The sequence below is a fragment of the Vombatus ursinus genome, unplaced genomic scaffold (genome assembly GCF_900497805.2).
Source record: "Vombatus ursinus unplaced genomic scaffold, bare-nosed wombat genome assembly UNPS02014773.1, whole genome shotgun sequence".
Classification (NCBI taxonomy): Eukaryota; Metazoa; Chordata; class Mammalia; order Diprotodontia; family Vombatidae; genus Vombatus; species Vombatus ursinus.
Window position 1 is genome coordinate 35,941,418 of NW_020954551.1, and position 19,015 is coordinate 35,960,432.

At 40.1% G+C, this 19,015-nt stretch overlaps 1 protein-coding gene across 3 annotated transcripts in view; it reads right to left on the minus strand.

Annotated features, from left to right (window-relative positions):
- The window catches only part of VGLL4 (vestigial like family member 4), a 186,869-nt gene that overhangs the window by 33,296 nt on the left and 134,558 nt on the right, over positions 1-19,015 (minus strand). For all 3 annotated transcript variants that reach the window (XM_027863687.1, XM_027863686.1, XM_027863685.1), the window contains one exon: positions 15,170-15,359. In XM_027863687.1, coding sequence (XP_027719488.1) covers positions 15,170-15,359 — 190 coding nt within the window. The remainder of the gene's footprint in view (positions 1-15,169; positions 15,360-19,015) is intronic.

Here is a 19,015-nt window from a genome sequence, read left to right on the forward strand (position 1 = left end):
CCCAAGCATGGGAGTCCCCACCAGTCTTTCCCAGGGCCCTCCCCTACTCTTCCAGCAAAAGAGAAATTCCAGCTATTTTGTTAAAGAGAAATCCTGGCTATTGGCACACGAAGTCCACAAGGTCTCTCACAGAATCGACCTCCTTTGGCTTTCGCTATGAATATACACATCTGCAAGCTTCCCCACGCCTTCCCTGACCAGGAGCCTACGTTAAAATACTTGTCTATCCACCGATGCACTTCTTTCACCGGCAAAGCAGTCTTTGCAGGCTAAGGAAGGATGGTGTATCTGGGCCCATTTGCTTTAGGGAATCAATACCATTTAAAAGGCAGTATAGCGGAGTGATTTATGGTAGATCTCTGTTTCGATTACTCTTCAATAAAGACAAGGAAAGAAACCCTGAGGATAGAAGAGAAAGACGTTTTCAATACTAAATTGAAGCTAAGGTTATATTCCAAATCCTGCCCTTACAGAGGCACTGTCTATAGCAACGGTGTCCATAACACTCAAAATCTCCAGAGTGCAACTTTCTAGTAAATGGTACATCTGTCAAACCTCAGGAAACATCTGGTAAAATGGTTGAATGAGAGCTGTGACTTTAAACTTTTGTTTCAGAACTTGCTTATGGGACACAACAAGAGAATGTTTCTAAATTCATTCTAGTTTTCACTAGTTTCTGAATTGGGCCCTGGTTCCTATAGCATTTAGAACTACAGTGGAAAATGTCCTTGACAACAAAGGGGGAGGGGAGGGATAGAGATGATCTCACAAGCCATGGTGTTCCCTAATTTTGGCAAGCCATCAGAGTAGTCAGATTCAACAAGCTCCCCTAGTAATGGTCAGTTTGAGTAGAATCACAGACGATCAGAACTGGAAGGAAGACCTTAGAGATCACTTAAGATAACACCCTCATTTTTTCAGAAAAAGAAATTGACATCCATAGAGGTTAAGCCTCTCGACCAAGGTTAGTACCAGCTAGTCTGTGTCAAGAATGGACAATTCAATAGTCCACATAAGGTGCTCTTCCCCCACCTAATACCATGTAATGGCTGTTCAACCTTTTACTAACACACATACACATGTACACAGAAACATAAGATCTAATCAAATACTCTACCTGGTCAAAACTTGCCCAGGATTGATCAATATTTTCCTTTTGAGTTCTATTACCCCAGCATGTAACATCAGGCTGATAATAAAAATACTTAAAAACTTTCTTCAGTTTTGATCAACCTTCATTCATTCATTCAGCAAACAATTACTATGAGTCTTTTGTGTGCAAAAACCCTTTAAGATATATTTGCACTTTGGGTCACAGATACTTCATCTCCCTCCTAAAAAGTTGTACCTATTAAGATATTTTTTAATTAGTTTCCATGATTTTAAAGAGAATCTTATTGTGTATCAAATGCTCAGTCAGAACTGAGAACAGTCACAGCCACAGGAGCTAAAATAAAACTTTTATCTCTAAGGGATTGCAGCTGAGCTTCAAATGAATTACTGACAAGTAATAAAACTGAGAGCAGGAAATAAATGGAGGCTCTCTCAGGACACTGGTCTAATAGGATTTGGTTCTGTTTTATGGGCTTTGATAGAAGAGGGATGGGACTTGTTCCTTCAGTCTATCTTGGTGAAAAAAAAAAATATGGACTAAAAACATACTCCTGGGATGGGAGGAGAAGGAAAAAGGATAAGAAGAAAATAAGGTAGACTGAGTGCATGAAAAAGCGATTTGATTTTATCAGGGTTTTATACAGGTTATTTTACAGCCTGGCCAAAATAAAGTTTACTTCCATCTCTACAGCATTCACAGTTGCCTAAGGTATCAAATGCCAATTATTTCACTTCAATTCTATTTCTTCTCCAACAGTGTAGCCCTTAACACCATGATTTTCCCTCCCTTCTTTTTCCCCCTATTTCTGAACCTATACTTTCCATCACATAATTATTCCATCACACACCTGAATACATAACCTAAACAACTTTCCAAATGTGTTTATTTTCATTATTCTCACACTTAACCTTTTGTGTTGATAAGATTCTTTTATTTTTAAAAATAACTTTATTAATATTTTATTTCTAGATCTCATGTATTTCCCATTGTGTTCCTCCCGCCTTCCTCTCCTAGAAAGTCATAACAAAGAAAAAAAAAGAGGAGGGGGAACAGTTCTGGGAAAACTAAGCACACATCAAAAACATCTTACACTATACGTGCTATTCTATATCCAAAACCATCACCTCACCCCCCCCCCATTTATGGGCATCGTTTTGTTTCTAGCTCTTTGCTGCTACAAACATTTTGGTATATGTGGAGATTTTTTCTTAATAACTGGCATCCTTGGGACATGTGCCTAACAGTCAAAAGGTATGGTCTCTGGGGCAGCTAGGTGGTGCAGTGGATAGAGCACCAGGCCCGGAGTCAGGAGGACCCCAACTCAAATCTGGCCTCAGACACTTGACACTTGACACTTAATAGCTGTGTGACCCTGGGCAAGTCACTTAACCTCACTGCCTAGCCAAAAAAAAAAAAAAAGTATGATCTCTGGGTCAAAGGGTATGAACATTTTTAGTTATTTTCTTAGCATAATTCCTAACTGCCTTCCAGAATCGGTGGAGAGATATATATTCAATAAGACAGATAACAAATAGGGTTATGCTGCATCTTCTCAATGTCTTTCTCTCTTCAGTGTTCCCTTTCCTCATCCCAATTCCCCATCAAAAAGCCTTCCTTACACACCCTACTACACCCTAGGAGCATACAGGAAGCTTACACTGTAAGTCAGATCTGACAAATGGGAATATTTGGTGGTGCGGTTAAGCAAGAGAGAGCTAAATCCTGCCCTGAATTCCCAAGCCAACAAAAGAGAGAGTCCTATCCTGACCAGGGTTCCCAAGCCTCTACCTCTGTCCTGGTTTTCCTTTGGAGGAGGGAGGGAAAAAAGATCAGAGAGTAAAAGGGGTCTTTGAAGCACCTCCCAGCTCCTCCCGAACCCTCGATGATCTCTTTGATGTCCTCTAAACTCCTATGAGATTGATAGCCTACTTACATTTGTCCACTTAGCATATACTGATCTTATAAGGCAACCCTAAAAGGTAGAATAAATAGAGTGCCTCACTTGGAGTCAGGAAGATCTGAGTTCAAATCCTTTCTCAGATACTTACTGCCTCTGTGTCACTGGGCACATCACTTAAGCATTCCCAGCCTCAGTTTTCCCATCTGTAAAATGGGGACAATAACAGCAACCTCCTTCACATGATTTCTGTTAAGGGTCAAATGAGATAAAGTATGCGAGGCGCTCTGCAAACCTTAAAGAACCACACAACCATCAGCTATTACTTCATGTTTCATTCTAGCTGTCATATTCTATTACTAGAGTTGAAATGACTCTAGGATATCTGCTTGGCAGTCCTGAAATGACCATGACTGGCCTGTTTGTTAAGCCCTACTCTGACCTACCCCAATGAGAGAGTCCCATGGCCTGTGAGATATTTTTTCTTCCCCTTTGGTCCTCGGGACATTTTTCATCATGATATTCAAATACTAGGAATGAGAGTCCAACTGAGAAACCCCAAAGGTTCTGAATGTGACAGGGGACAGACACTTCAAGGTAATGGTCTTATCTTATATTTTGTTTTTGAGGCAATTGGGGTTAAATGACTTGCCCAGGGTCACACAGCTAGTGAGTATCATGTGTCTCAAGCCAGATTTGAACTCAGATCCTCCTGACTCCAAGGCTGGAGCTCTATCCACTGCACCACCTAGCTGCCCCTCTTATATTTATTAATGAGAAACTCACTACATACAAGTAAGGCCCTATGCTTAGTGTCTGGGGGAGAGAAATACATTTCAGGTCATGCCTCCAAGGACCTTACAATCGAATGGTGCTTCTCTATGTGAGTATACACTATATACAGAAATAAGCATGATGCAAGGTATTACATGTGATAACTTGTAGCAGTGGTAAAGGTGAGATCCAGACAAAATCCTTTGAAAACTTTTGAGGCAGAAGAAATCACATGCAGGTGGGAGAGGCTTCCTGGAGGAAGAGGCATTGGAACTGGGACCTGGACAAAGAAAAAGATCCTCAAGAGACGAAGATATAGAATGTAAGCTTGACTGTAGGGATTTTTTGTTTTGTTTTTGAGAATAAAGAAGACCTCATCATGGTTGGGGTAGATGGAAAGGTTCCAGCAGAAAAGAAAAGATTAATAAAGAGAGAGAGGTTTACTTAGCCTTCTTAAAAGTATAAGCCAATAGTCCTAAATAATTCTGAGTAACATGATCATTTCTATCAAATACAAAGACTTAACGAAGGAAAATGCTATCCACTTCCAGAGAAACAATTGCTATACCAAAGTATGGATTGTATGGTGTTCCTTCTCTCTCTCTCTCCAAATACATACATACATGTACATATACATATACATGTGTGTATATAACAAAATGTAACATAAATGAATGAATGAATAAACAAATAAATAGATGCGTGAGTAAATAAACAGACAACATTCCTATAGTCTTGAAAGGCCCTAAATAATTTTCCCCATTTAGTAATAGTCTTACAAATAGACCTAAGACTTTCTATGTAAAACTGAACCATTTATCCAGGATTCTTCATTAAGATTTTGGGCAAATACAAATTTTCTCATTATGAATCAAAGGCAAAAAGAAACTTCTTAAGCATTTAGTAATTAGCCCAGGAAAATCCAGGAAGACTTGCAAGAATTGGGACCCTAACCCAGGTACTTCTGGCCATTGCCTCCAATATACCAAGTCCTCTCTAAGTTTATAACATGGCCCCTTCCGACCTTTCCAATTCTCTTGTTGTAACAATTCTTCTCTACCCACTGTATGCTCCAGCCACACCCCATCTCCTCTTGTGTCTTTGCACTATCTGTCCTCTATGCCTGGAATACTCTTTCACCTTACTTTTCCATTAACTTCCCTGACTTCCTTCAAGCTCCAGCTCCAATCCCACCTTCTGAAGGCAGCCTCTCTCCCTGTTCTCCCACCTGCTAGTGCCTTCCCCTCAAAGATGACCTTCTATCTACTCTGTATTTCACAAATCTTGCATGTACCTAGTTATCTACATGAATCTCCCCCCCCCATTAGAACATAAGATCTAGGAGGGCAGGGATCATTTTTTGCTTTTATATTGCCCAGGGCTAAGCACAATGCCTGGCACATAGTAGGTGCTTAATAAATGCTTCTGGACTCCCTGACTGACCCTAATCTCTGAAGCTCAAGGGTAAGTGGCATCTCCTGCTCCATCTTCATTCCTAATGCAAAAGCTAGCCTGAGAGAAGAAGGCGGGTGGAAGCAGGAGATGGTAAAGGGCAGGCTGGGTACCAGGTGGCAAGCCCAGGGAAGAGAGTGTAATTCTTAAGAACCGGGGTTGAATCTCTCAGAGAAGAGGGGGAATAAAGATGGAAGCAGGGCAGCGATGCAACAGAACGTAAAGAAAGACAAACTCCTGGCTCTAGCCTGAACCTGCTACACATCTGTGGAAAGGATCTCCAATGGTCTGAAATCATCTCTCCTGGTCCAAAATCATCAGTTAATGACATTATTAATTACTAAGAGCAAGCAGCAGTTTCACAAGGAAACCAACAGAGAAGGAATGCCTTCTTGAGAGGCAACCTGGAACAGCATCTGGGCTTGGCTTCAGCAGGGGGTCCAGGATCCCAGATTCAAAGCTGGAAAGGACTTTGAAGGTCACCTAGTCCTCCCCAATCTCATTTTACAGAGGAGGAAACAAAGGCCCAGAGGGTTAAGTGACCTCCCCAAGGTGACAGAGAGAGATGGGATTTGAACTTAGATCCTTTCACTCCAAACCCACTGTTCTTGCCACTGCACCACCTGGATGTGAATCTCACCTCCTACACTTACTGGCTGCTTAACCTTAGGAAGTCATTACAGTTCTCTGAGATATGAAACTGAATCGTACAAGAGCTTCATTTATATTTTGCTTATTTGAATTCTGTTTCCTCTTTCCTTTAATCAATCATTCAGCAAGTAGTAGGAACTTAGTAGGGACAACTAGGTGGAACAGTGGATAGATAGCGCTCCTGAAGTCAGGAATATTCATCTTCCCGAGTTCAAATCTGCCCTCAGACACTTAGTAGCTGGGTGACCCTGGGCAAATCATGTAACCCTGTTTGCCTCAGTTTCCTCTTCTTTAAAATGAGCTGAAGAAGGAAATGGCAAACCACTCTAGTATTTTTGCCAAGAAAACCCCCAAATGGGGTCATGGAGTCAGATGACTTAAAAAAAGAATGAATGAAACCAAAGCACTTATTAAATGCCTAAGTGCCAAGCACTGGGTTAAGGGTTGGTGTTACAAAGACAAAAATGAAACAGTTTCTGACCTCAAGGACTTTACACTCTCTTAAAAGTTTTATGTCTTGACTAATATGGAAATATGTTTTACATGACTGCACATATACAACCTATATAAAATAGCTTGCCTTCTCAGGAAGAGAATTTAGAACTCAAAATTTTAAAGAGAACAAATGTTAAAAATAGTTTTTTACACATAATTGGGAAAATTAACTATTAAATGTATATACTTTTAAAAAGATGTATGTCTAATGTCCCATATATAATGTATGTATATGTGCATGCCATATGTATGTGTCTATATGTATATGCCACATATTACATATATATATGGTGTTCCCAAAAGTCTTAGTGCAATTTTCTGTTATTAAAAGCTTTAGGGGCAGCTAGGTGGCACAGTGGATAGAGCACCGACCCTGAAGTCAGTAGGACCTGAGTTCAAATCCTGCCTCAGACCAAACACTTGACACTTAACTAGCTGTGTGACCCTGGGCAAGTCACTTAACCCCAACTGCCTAAAAAAATAAAAAATAAAAAAAAAAGCTTTAAACTGCAATAGGAAAGGGATGCTGTATGTGTATATGTGCACATACGCGCACACACCCCAGAAGACATACATACACATGTGAATATACAGGTACATACATATAAATGCTTATATATATATACACATACACACACACACACACACACACACACACACACACCCCACCATCCCCCAGACTCATTTAACTAAAAGGGAAAAAACAACAAAACAAGAGGTTACATAAATTTAATTTCGAGATGTCCTATCACTCCAACTTCCAGGGGCATATCCCAATTTCCTTTGTTGTCAGTTTTACACTAGGTCATTCCTTCACTGGGAATGGCAGTTTCAGTCAGATACAACCAAGGGGTCTTATTCACTAGCAAGTGGAGGAAATGTCTCAGCACCACCTGATCAGGTTAAAAACGGCTGTGATAAACTGGGGGAAGTGATATTGACTTCTTTCTCAAGCGCCCCAGCCAGCTCCTGGAACTCAATTTCACGTAGTCCCTATTCCAATCCATCAATATCATTTCTTCAACGGTTCCAGTGAAGAGAAGGTAAGGAGGAGGGGAGTTCAAACAGAGGACGACAACAGGATCTGATTCCTGCTCATAGTGCACTCAAGACTGTCAGACTTGGAGGCTCTGGTCCAGAACTGGGATCCCCTATTTGGCAGGGCTGATAGCTACTGCCAGATCCAGTATATTACTGCATCGTTAATGTCTTTAATTGTGCTTTGGAGACAAACGAGGAAGAAACTTCAAATTGATGAACCTTTTTTTTTTTGGGTGGGGGGAGTTTGGGTGTGTTTTGGTTAAAAAAAAAAAAGACAATGCAGCAAAAGCAAAGTACCAACCAAGCACACAAACCAAATCCTTCCTTCCATACCCTTGTTTTCTCTTTGTGATGGCAACAATGTGCCTGGTACAGATTGTTTTAAAAACAAAAACAAAAAAACTTTCCCCACAAAATCCTATCATTCAGAGTATAATTCTATGTATCCCTCTCTGCATCCAGGCAATAAGCCTAAAAAAACAAAAGAGAGTTGTTGTTTTTTTTTTAAATCATCAAGACTTTGGCTTGCCTCTCTGCAGCTCCTCCACCGCTCTGCTCTCCTGAAGGTAATGGCACTTGGGCGCACTCTGAGCACTGAGTGGCTCGACAGTGTAACAAATAAGAGGCCTTAGGAGGTCACGAAAGCAAAATCGAGATTAATCCCATGACTTGTGCAGAAACAGCTTCAATTTGCTGCCCCAGGCGTGTGGCATCTTCACGTCTACTGGAAATAAACCTAAGTGACCCAAGGAAGGGGAACAGCAAACAGAGAAGGAGGGACACAAAAGGACCCACATTTCAGAAGATAAACATGTCCTTCCCTTCTCGAATCCCAGAATAAATGCATTTGGTCTCACCGGGAATCTCTTAGCAGAACAGATTTGTCCTTTTCCAGTTCCTGTAAAGTCCTTTTTAAAAATGCTACTTTATGTGTAGGCTCTCAGAACACTGTTCTTTAGTGGGTGTTTCTTATTACTTAAAAGGCTGGGATTTTTCATTGTTTTTCCCCCCCTCCCCACTTTGGTGGAATTCAAAATAAAATAGCAGCCAATAAATGCTGAAGGGTCTCTTGTGAAACAATCAGGTGACTGTGGAAGCCCCAGGTACACGTCTAATAAACGAGTTTCATTCCCTTTTTTTCTGCCCTCATCTTTGACTCCTGGCACCCTTGGTATTTGCTTATTGTGTGTGTTACTTGGCAAAGAGTGCTCCAGGAGAAGAAATGGCTATCCAGCTTTCCAAGCTCCCTGGGAGGACTCTTAAGGCAGAAATGATGCCTGCTGGGAAAAAGCTGATGTCAGCTCTTAAGAGCACAGCTCCCTGCAAGGATAAGGAGGTCTTTGTTTTCAGCTGAACTGTGAAAATGAGAAAATGCCTCCTGCCTGACAAACAAGAGACCCACACAACATAGGTCAGGCCTGGGACCTTTATTTAAAGGTACAACACTTGATTCGCCTCACACTTCCATCTATCTATCTATCTATACATATAATATATATAATATATATATAATATATATATATATATATTACATATATATATTATATATATATAAAACCCACAGATGCACTTCCCATTACAGAGGGTGACTATATAAAGAAGAAACAACATCAGCCCCAAAAATTAGCTACATTTTCATCATAACTGATACTATAGAATCCTTGCTAGGCTGATGGAGGCATAACCAGTCTTGTAACAAAACAGTTTTTAGATTTTACTTTTCTGATACATAAAAGTAAAGTTTACAACACCAATTAGGAAGTAACATACTCTTGAAACCACTGAGAAAAATCAGAAGAAAATGTTAATTTAATATTATATCTGTTCCTGAATAAACTGGTGACATAGGGATACCATAATTAAAGTTATAAATATGGGTTTTAAGGTATTTTAAAGTGAAGTGGAAGTGGAAAGGTGGAGATTCCACCTACATCTAAACTAAACTTTTCCCAATTTGAACTAGAGAACTAGGGTGGGGGTGGGGGCTTGGGAGGAGGAGAGAAGGAAAGAAGGAGGAGGTGAAAAAAAACACACTATTTAAGGAAGTCAAATTGGGCTAGAAAACTGGAAAAAAAAAGGTTGTGATGGGCTCAAACACTTTTCAAGTCAGTCAAAAAGTACTCAATTTAAAAATATTCCAACCAAGGCCACAATGAGTCTCTATCAATATGTTAATCATGATCTGAGTTTCAATATAATAAGCAGTCCTTCCCAGACTATGAAGAATAGAAAAGCATCTAGTGCTCATTTCCACAAGAAAATTCTGTTTTTAAAGCCTATTCAAGGTTGCAGGTCCTTGAGTTTGTCCTTGTTGAGTGCTCAACTCCCTAACGGCATTTACTAACAATTAAATAGCCAACTTAAGATTTTTCCATTTTTTCCTGTTCTTCACTATTGACATCCAAATATTTTCACTGGCTTATGACAAAATATGATTGTAAATTTATATCTACCCCAAACCTAATGTTGTCCAGAGCATTTTGAGGACCTCAGTGTGTGATCTCACCAGTAAAAGAAATTTGAAGAGTGTCCTTCTCCCAATTTAAGTGGATAATTAGAATCTTGGTTTCTTTGGAGACTGAGCTCAAGTACCATCCTTCTCTTCCTCCCTTGGTGAGCTCCTTTCCTAAACAATTTTGTATTCCATTTCTATATGTTATGTATTTTCTTACACACACACACACACACACACACACACACACACAGAGTCTCCCCTGTTGGGGTACAAGCTCTTTGCGGTTCACTTTCTGTCCCTAGTGCTTAGAACAGGGCCTGAAACTTAAATTCCTAATAAATGCTTGTTGATTAATTAATTATAGTCTTAGAGAGTTGCTTTGGGGCACTGGGAGGAAAGTGACTATTTCCATTGTTTCCCCAATGTTTAAAAGTGACAAAATTATTTGTTTTTTCATTTTTCTCTCCCTATTTTGTGCCTTCAGCAAATGACAAAAATCCAGAAAAAAAGATGAGGAACAGCAAAGGAATTATCCAGATATTGGAAGTCACTCCTGAATAATTAAGAAATCACTGTGTCAGATGATCTTTTAAGTCTAATTTTCAATGAACTTTGGGGAAAACTCCAAAGAAATGACTATAGTTACCAAGAAAGCATCAATTGGTATATTTCACCCCCAAAGCAGTCTGACCAGTGGGACAAGGAAGTGTTTTCTTTCGTTCAATCCTTCCTTGTTCATCAAAATCTATCAGGTTATGACATGGGGTGAGTTTTGCTTTATTCCACAGCCACAGATATGGCTTACTCTATTTGCCTTCCCAGCAAATATCACTGGTAACAAGTTCCATTTAGCTAAGGAGTGTGTACTAAATGAGTACTCATCTCTACTCCTGGAGGACAGAAAAACCCTTCATGTGCTCTGGATGAAGGATTATTGGCATTATCTTCGAATACAGACAGCATGTTAAGAAATTTCAATTGTGAACTGTAAATTCATGCCCAACCTCCAACATTGATAGATGTAACAGGGCAACTCCATATCCCCATTACAAATATATGCTTAAACCAGTGAAAATTACTTCAGTTTGGAGTGTAATTTACTGTACCCAAAACTCTTCAGCTCAGAGGTATCCCCATCAAATTCCACCTGTCAGCCAGCCCAGAAGTCTCTTTAAAATAAATACTCTTTTGGGATATTCTTTTCACCAGATCAACTTGGTTTGAGTCACCTATTCCAGCTACTTCAAATTTCTTATTGACACAAAAACACTTAGCCTTTTTACTAAGTAAAAAAGAGCCTGATTAAATGGATTCTGTGTGTCAGGGAATGGGGGTAAAGGAAATACTTTACATAAATCCTGACAGTACCTTCAGAATCTGAACTCTGGAGATCACCAAATATATCACTTTTAAGGCTTGCAATTTCTCAAGGTAAAGGGAGATACCAATCCTAATTTACAGCCATTATCAAATTTATGAATAGATTCCACATTCTCCTTAAAAAAAAAAAAACAACCCAGTAATTTCACATGAACTTTAGAATTTCCTTTTAACTATCATTGGGCCTATTTCAATTGGGGAGTAAGGAGTAAACTTCTTAATTCAAGATAATACATTAACTCCTCAGTCTACCAGAGTTCTTTTCTCTCAGGGAGAAATGATAATTACAAGCTCAGACACTGGGCCACAAAACTCCAGAGAGCTTTTCTGTGTCTTTTTCGGACATGGTCTCTCTATCAGGTAGTTTTGCTTAATTATTCTCCTTAGTTGTAAGAAAGGATTCAATGTCAGGGGAGGTTTGGGGTTAGGGGAGCTACTATTTCCAGAAATGACTACCATATAAAAGCAAAAGGCTTCAATAAAACTTATTACAACATATGATTGAAAAAGCAAAGATTCAAGAAAGTTGGAAAATAGGATCTGACCCCATATTCAGGTATGTTTGATCTTTAAAAGAAACTCATATGATACCACCCAGATCAGCTATTCCATTTACCACTGGCTCCTCAAAATTAATGATTAGACTAGAGCTCATTTCAATGAGACATATAAGAAGTAAGTCATTAATTGGTCTGAGAAAGAACAGCAACGTTTTCATATTATTACTAGTAGTAGTACTAGTAGCTGCTAAACTGCAAAAGAAAATCCGTAAAACCAGAGAATCCTCACAGACTATTCGAGATCTACAGATCACACTTGGGAGAATCTGGTTGATTTTACTCTTCTCTGTTCCCCACCCCCACCCAAGAACCACCCTTTAAAATTATTGTCCTTACTGTACTTCTTGCCAGCCAAAGACTTCATATATACACTAAATTTCCCTTTTGGTGGGGGAAAAAATTTCTCATGGGCATTGTATGGATGGGGAAATCTATCCAGAGGATAAATAAGCAGGGACAGGAATAAGAGCCCTGTTCCTGGTTTGTAGCTCAGAGGTACCATCTTTTCTAGCATAAAATCCAATGAAATTTAATAACCCTCTCTGCAGCCTCCTACTCTGTGCTCAACAAAGCCAGATCCTCGATCTAAGTTTGGAAAGTTATCTAAATACAATTGTTTTCATGAAATGCAGCCAAACCATATATCTTTGAAACCTCTGAGCTAGCTGCCAAATCTGTTTTTGAACACTGCTTCTTCCCCAGATTTATTATGATTTTGTAAATGATAAAATAAACAAAACACATTTTATTACAAGTTCTTAGATTTAAGAGCATAAAAACAAAAGCATATTTTTATGAACTCCTATAGAGATTAAATATAGTATACTATCAACATCAGTATAATTCTGCTCCAGAAGAAAAGAAAGGAGGTCTGTAAGTCATTACAGAAAACCTTTGTTTTAAGGGACTACACTGTAGCTTTCAATTAAAAAAAAAACTTTTATCAAAGCAAACAATTGTATTTACTAAATGCCGGTACAGAAAAGCACTGCAAGGTAATACGTACTTAATATTTGCCCATGAAAACTACAGTAAGTTTTTATAAAGCATGAGCAGAGCATTAAGCAACATCCTTAAAATTAATCATGAGTTGAAAGAAGGAAAAGAAAATAGATGATACAGGTTAATTAAATGCTAAAGTAGAACCCCTAGTGAAGCTCCAGGGCAAATCTTTGAGACCTGAGGGTCTATTTAACAAGATTATTCCTCACTCTTTGCCTAGATTCTACTCATAGATCTGTCATGAGAGAACTGGTGTATGGTGATGCTATTTTTGGCTTTCAACTATCTCAATATGACACCAAAAGAAAAGAGTATATGAAATTTAGTCCTTCCAACTCTGTCACCTCAGACTTAATGCTAAATAAAGTACTATGATTGACACAATGGTGGGTGATATTTCGAGTCAACACAGAAATCCTGAAATTACTTTCCAACCCCTTCCCCCCAAAAAAATTACAAAATAACTTACAAATGCTACCTTTAAGTGTTAAAGGTATCAGAGGAACACAATTTGGATTCATCAAAAATCAAGAAAAGGCCTCTGACAGCATCTAGTCCAACCCCCTCATTTTACAGATGAGGAAACTGAGGCTTAGAAAGTTTCATTAACTTGGTCATGGTCATACAGGTGGCATGGAGTAGAGCTTGAACCCAAGTCTGGACACCAAGTTCAAGGCTTTGCACTATGCCATTGGCTGTGAAGGAACACACATCGTGCTACCCAAAGAACAAAGGACTCTAAACAGTTAAACAGACAAGATTTCCCCCCCCCTCCTCTCCACTTGTGAGATTCCATTGTTTTGCATTGCCTTGGTCCTGGATTCCTGATTTGTAGCAAATTCCAAAGCTACAGACTGCAGGCTCAGCCTCTGACTAACACCACAGTGATTTATTTGAAGATAAATACCTCCGTCAGTGTCTTATGACTGAACACAACAGGCCAAAGTGGGGTGGAATGTGTGGAATGCAGCAGGCTGCCGGGGCCAGGGCAACAGGCTCTACTTATCAAGCTACCTCTGACTGCTCAAGTGCTCAGGATCACTTCCTCCAGCGAGGAAGGAAAGAGGGGAACTCTCTGCGCCTCAGATTGCTGCCAGAAATAGAAGCATTCCCAGAAACAAGAACTGGGGAAGAGCAGCATGTGGATTAATTACAAAACAATTAGCTCTCAATTTGTCTCTCTGCCCCTCTTCCCCCTCCTTGACACAGCAGGGAGAATGGCCAGGTTGGACAAGCAAGAAGGCACCTTGAGAGCTACGGAGAAGACGTCACCCCTTTTATCTTATACAGATGGACGGCCAGGGATTGAATGTGATCACACAAATAAAGTCTGATAACAACTGGGGCCCACACAGTTGTCAGACCAGACTCTGCTGAGCAGCTGGCTCCATGTCTCCTGGCCCAGGAAATATGTAAAGCATTTCTCTCTCTTTCCAAGGAGTGTGTATGCTGGGAAGACAACAAGGAGTCAGAATATAGTACAGTGGAAATTACTTCTCAAATATAGGTAGAGATGTTCCATAAATGTGTTGTCACCTCCATTTGAATGTGCCTGGCATATGGTGAGTGTGTAAGCCTAATTCTTTTTTGTTCATTCATTCATTAGCATTAATCTCATAGAACTAGAACTAATATTTAACATACGGAGCAGAGTAAGTTTAAATTCTGTACCCCTACAGGAAAAAGAACTGTAAAGAACTTCACAGAAAAGTTTCTTTTTTCTTTTCTTCCTTCTCTAGCATAGAATTGGGTTCAAAAAAGGCACCTGAAAAGGACATCTAGTCCAATGACAAATTGGGAGATGTGTACAAAGAAATGACGTGATTTGCCCAAGATCATCCAGGCAGTAAGTAGAAGAGCTAGAATTTGAACCCAAATTCACTAACTGTAGATCAGAGTTTCCTTCCTGGGTGCCACACTGCCCATCTATCAAACTCCACTTTTCCCAGGAAGGATACATTCCATATGGGTATGACATGTATGTATGTGCCTACGTATGTATACAGACAAGAGAGAACACAGCCTACAGGATCAGTAACCCAAGGAGTTGTGGTTGAAAGACACAAGGCATGCTAGAGCCGCCATACCAAAATCTGAAAAGAATATCAATATCCACACAAGTCATTTAGAAATAAATTCTCTTATCAATCATTCGGATTATTTCTTACACTGTATTAGTTCACTTAAAGGGTTGTTCACCCTTTGGCATTATCAACAGGAGAACCGAGTAACGACTGACTTCAGAATCCCTGATGGCTGCACTCAGCCAAGTGGCTCTGAAGAATCCTGGGATTGAGGCGTGCATGAGGCCCAAGTGGGGCTACACAAAACAAAAGGAAGACACTCACAAATGGGGGTTGAAGATACGACTCATCTTGGACACATGGTCGTTTTCACAGTCTAGATCATCGTCCCCTTGTTCCACACTAAACTTCCTCTTGCTGGGGCTGATGGGAGGGGGCCCTGTCCGATGATTGGTGAGGGCAGAGGACACGGGAAGGGCTTGCATTCTGGGTTCACCTCTTAGAGCAGCTTCACCTGCAAGAAGAGAGGAGATGCAATCATCAAGCGTAAGCACGTGCCCACAATTCAATCCCTTCCCCCGCTCCTCCCAAGTCAATTCTGGCTCCTTCCAAAACTGTTCCCACTGGAAAGTTTTGGCATTTTGGCCAGCTGCCTGCCATGCTCAGAACATGGTTTCAGTGCATGGTTAGAAGCCAAGCATGAACCATTTTATATAAGATGTGTTTTTTTAAGCACAAGTAGTCTTTAGGGTAAAGTTTAAAAATAAAAGTTGGAATAAAATAACAGGGAGAAAAAGAGCCTGTTTACCATAAGCAATCTCAAAACCTCATCAAACACACAGGTTTTGAAAGGGTCTTGATTCCTGGCCCATGGTATAGGACAGACTCAATACTGAGCTCATTAAAACCAGAGTGCCAAATTAACTTCTTGGTTGTTACATTTTTACGGCTCTTTTTGGCATGCTACTTGGTTTAAAAAGAATTTATGAGTTAGTAGTTGACTTATTTACATGGGGGAAAAAAATCAAGGAAGAAGAAACATTTTCTTCATTTTTGGTATACTCAACCAACCCACGTGCATTTATTAAGCACTTACTGTGTTCCAGACACTAAAGATACAAAGAAAGGCAAAAACAGTCCCTGCCCTCAGGGAACTTACAATAGAAGGAGGAAGAAAACTTGTGAATAAATAGGCACATACATGACATATACAGAGGAAATGAAAGATAATCTTAGAAGAGAAGGCCCTAGCACCTGGGGGAATGGGAGGAGAAACAACAACTTTCAACATCATCAACATGGAGGTGATGATGAGGCTTCTTCAACCATAACATGCCTGGAATTAGGTGAAATTGTCAAAGCAAGAGGGTGGGCGTAAGATCCACAAATTACCTAGTGTGAAACTCCAACCCAGTGCAACACTTAGGCCCTTGACCATTCACATAGCAAGGCTATTTAAGCTAAGCTATACTTCTCGTTTATTGAAAACAAAAATAAATTAGCCTTTTATTTTTCCGCTAAGAACACAACCCATATCATTTAAATATGCATAATACTCCTAGGATCACAAGATAACAAACAGCAAGGGGAGATCACGGAGGCCATCCAGGTTAATGTCCTCATTTTACTGATGAGGAAACTGAGGCTCACCGAGGGGGAGCAACTTAACTTGCCCAAGCCTTCCCAGGCAAGATTTGGAAAAAGATCATCCAATTCCAGGGTCTCTGTGCTTTTTTCCTTTAACAAGCTGCTTTAAGCTCAAAGTAAAAACAACACTTTTAGAAGGTTTTAATTTATGTGGGGGTGGGGGGAAAGGGAAGAGGAGAAGATTGGCAAGGGAAGAATAATCAGTGTTCCCACAGGCAGTAAAGAGTTCAGAAAGTAAAATTATTTTAGCATACCAAGCACTGGTGTCTGAGGCTTGAACCATTTTTATTTCCACTTGGTCTCAATTTGGGAGTAATATTAGGATAAAGTCAACTTCATCTGAGGCCTTGTGGTCCCTGAGAAAGGAAATCTTTGTCTGCTACCACTAATTTTCATATCATCACTGATGCGCGCATGGTTTTCTAACAGTCATCTATTTCATGCACGTATGACAAGCGTGATTTTGTTGGGGAAAGGAGGTGCAAGAAGCAAACGTTCTGAATGTTTACCAGGAAAAATAAACATGTTGCCAATTTAGTCAGTATGATATAAACTAGCAAATATATAGTGACCCATAATACACCACAAGTCAGGCTTCCTTTTAGAGACACTGGCAGCAAAACTAAAGTGGAACTTTCCATTTCAAACTAAATGTCTAAAAGACCAGGACCTGTTCTGGCCTGGGACATTCAGAAATCCAGGCCTACTTAAGTCTGTCACATACAGAATTCAGACCATCCCTATATTCTATCAAAGGATTTAAAGTAGAAAGAAATCTTAACCATCCAGCCTGCCACCAACACCCCCACTTTACAGATGAAGAAACTGAGGCCCAGGAAAGCTACAACCTTCCCAAGGTCACACAAGTAGTAAGGGGCAGACACTGGGATTTGTGCTTAAGTCTTCTGATTCTATGAACAATGCTCCTTCCAATATACTAAGGGTATACAACAAGAGCTTAGAGATGGGTGAGATCTGTGTGAGATGGAAAAGACTGGGCAAAACTCCAGAGGGGAGACAGGACCTTGGTCCAGCTTTAGAGCACAGGTAGGATTTAGGAAGGGAGAGGCTGACCCCCAGGTGGTGGTGACAGGCACTCATCTGATGCTGTTTAACTTATTAGTCAAGCAATAAACATTTAGTAAGCACTTACTGTGGGCTAAGCACTAGAGAAGCTTCTAAATGGTCCCAATGCATCCCATGTACACGGTCCACTAAGTGGAGGCATGAATAAATGCTGGAGGTGTTCCTGGTTCTCTTGTCCTTGGGCCCTGATGCCCTCAACAGGGCTGTGTGGATTGGCTGATAAATTTGAATTTGTCTAAGCTTCACAATTTCACACTTCATCATTAATTCTGTCTCCCCAACCACACTGTATGCTCCTTGTTGGGACTCATGCATTTAAGATAGTGAGCTGACCCACTGAATAATGATTAACAACAACAACAACAGTAATAATAATAATAATAATTTTACACAGAACTTTAAAGTTACAAAATGAATTTGCCTGGCTCACTTGATCCTTAGAAGAATGCTGTAAAATTACACAGTACAATGCATCATTTTTATTCTCATTTTACAGACGAGGAAACTGAGGCAAAGGTCAATTGACTTGCCCAGATTGACTCTGATTTAGAGCCAGGGCTGGACACAGGTCTCCTGGCTCCAAGACTCAAGTTCTTAAGCTGGGTCAATCATTCTTAGGCAGCAAAGGAAGAGGGATTTTTTTTCTAATAATAATCACTAGCATTTACATAGTACTTCAAAGTTTGCAAAGTGCTTTAAAAATACATTATTTTATTTGACTCAATGCCTAATGTTTTTCCCATATTGCCTACATTCATCAAAGCAATATAATGTGTTACAGCTTTATGAAGAATATTCTGGTCAAGATTAGAGAAAGGACCAGTGTTCAGATTTACAAGGGGAGGGAATGGATACAAAATTGCACAGAAAATAGCTTTGCCATAATTTCTGAAGACACATTTTAAGGATAAACCCTGCATAATTCAAGGTTCTCCATCGTACCACAAACTGTTGTGGCCTCCAAGACTTTAAAAAACAGTTTGTTTTCTGCTGCCTCCCCTTCCCCTTAACAGTGTGCGGATCTAAACGAGAGAAGTAAAACCACAGTCCGAGCCAGTGAACAGGCTGCCCAGCTCTAGTAGTGACTGGTCTCCTTCTGTCTGACCACAGGCCACGGCCTCCAGAACTGACATCATCCTCCTGGCAAGGCAGGATCCTGATAAAAGAACTGTACTCTCCCACCTCACAATCCATCTCAGATCTCCCCAATTCATTACTGTACAGACCAGTGTCTATGCAAGAGCACAAACACCCACAGCCAGCGCAGATTCATTTTCTTTCAAATAATACTTCTCTTTGTCTCAGAGAGCAGCAGCTGGGGATAAGCCTCTTTCAAATAGTTCAGCTTGTGCCTATTCACCCCATTTAACTTTGGGGAAAAAACAGGGCTGTTGGGCAACATGATGAAATACATAGAAGGCAAACAGAGATAACCAT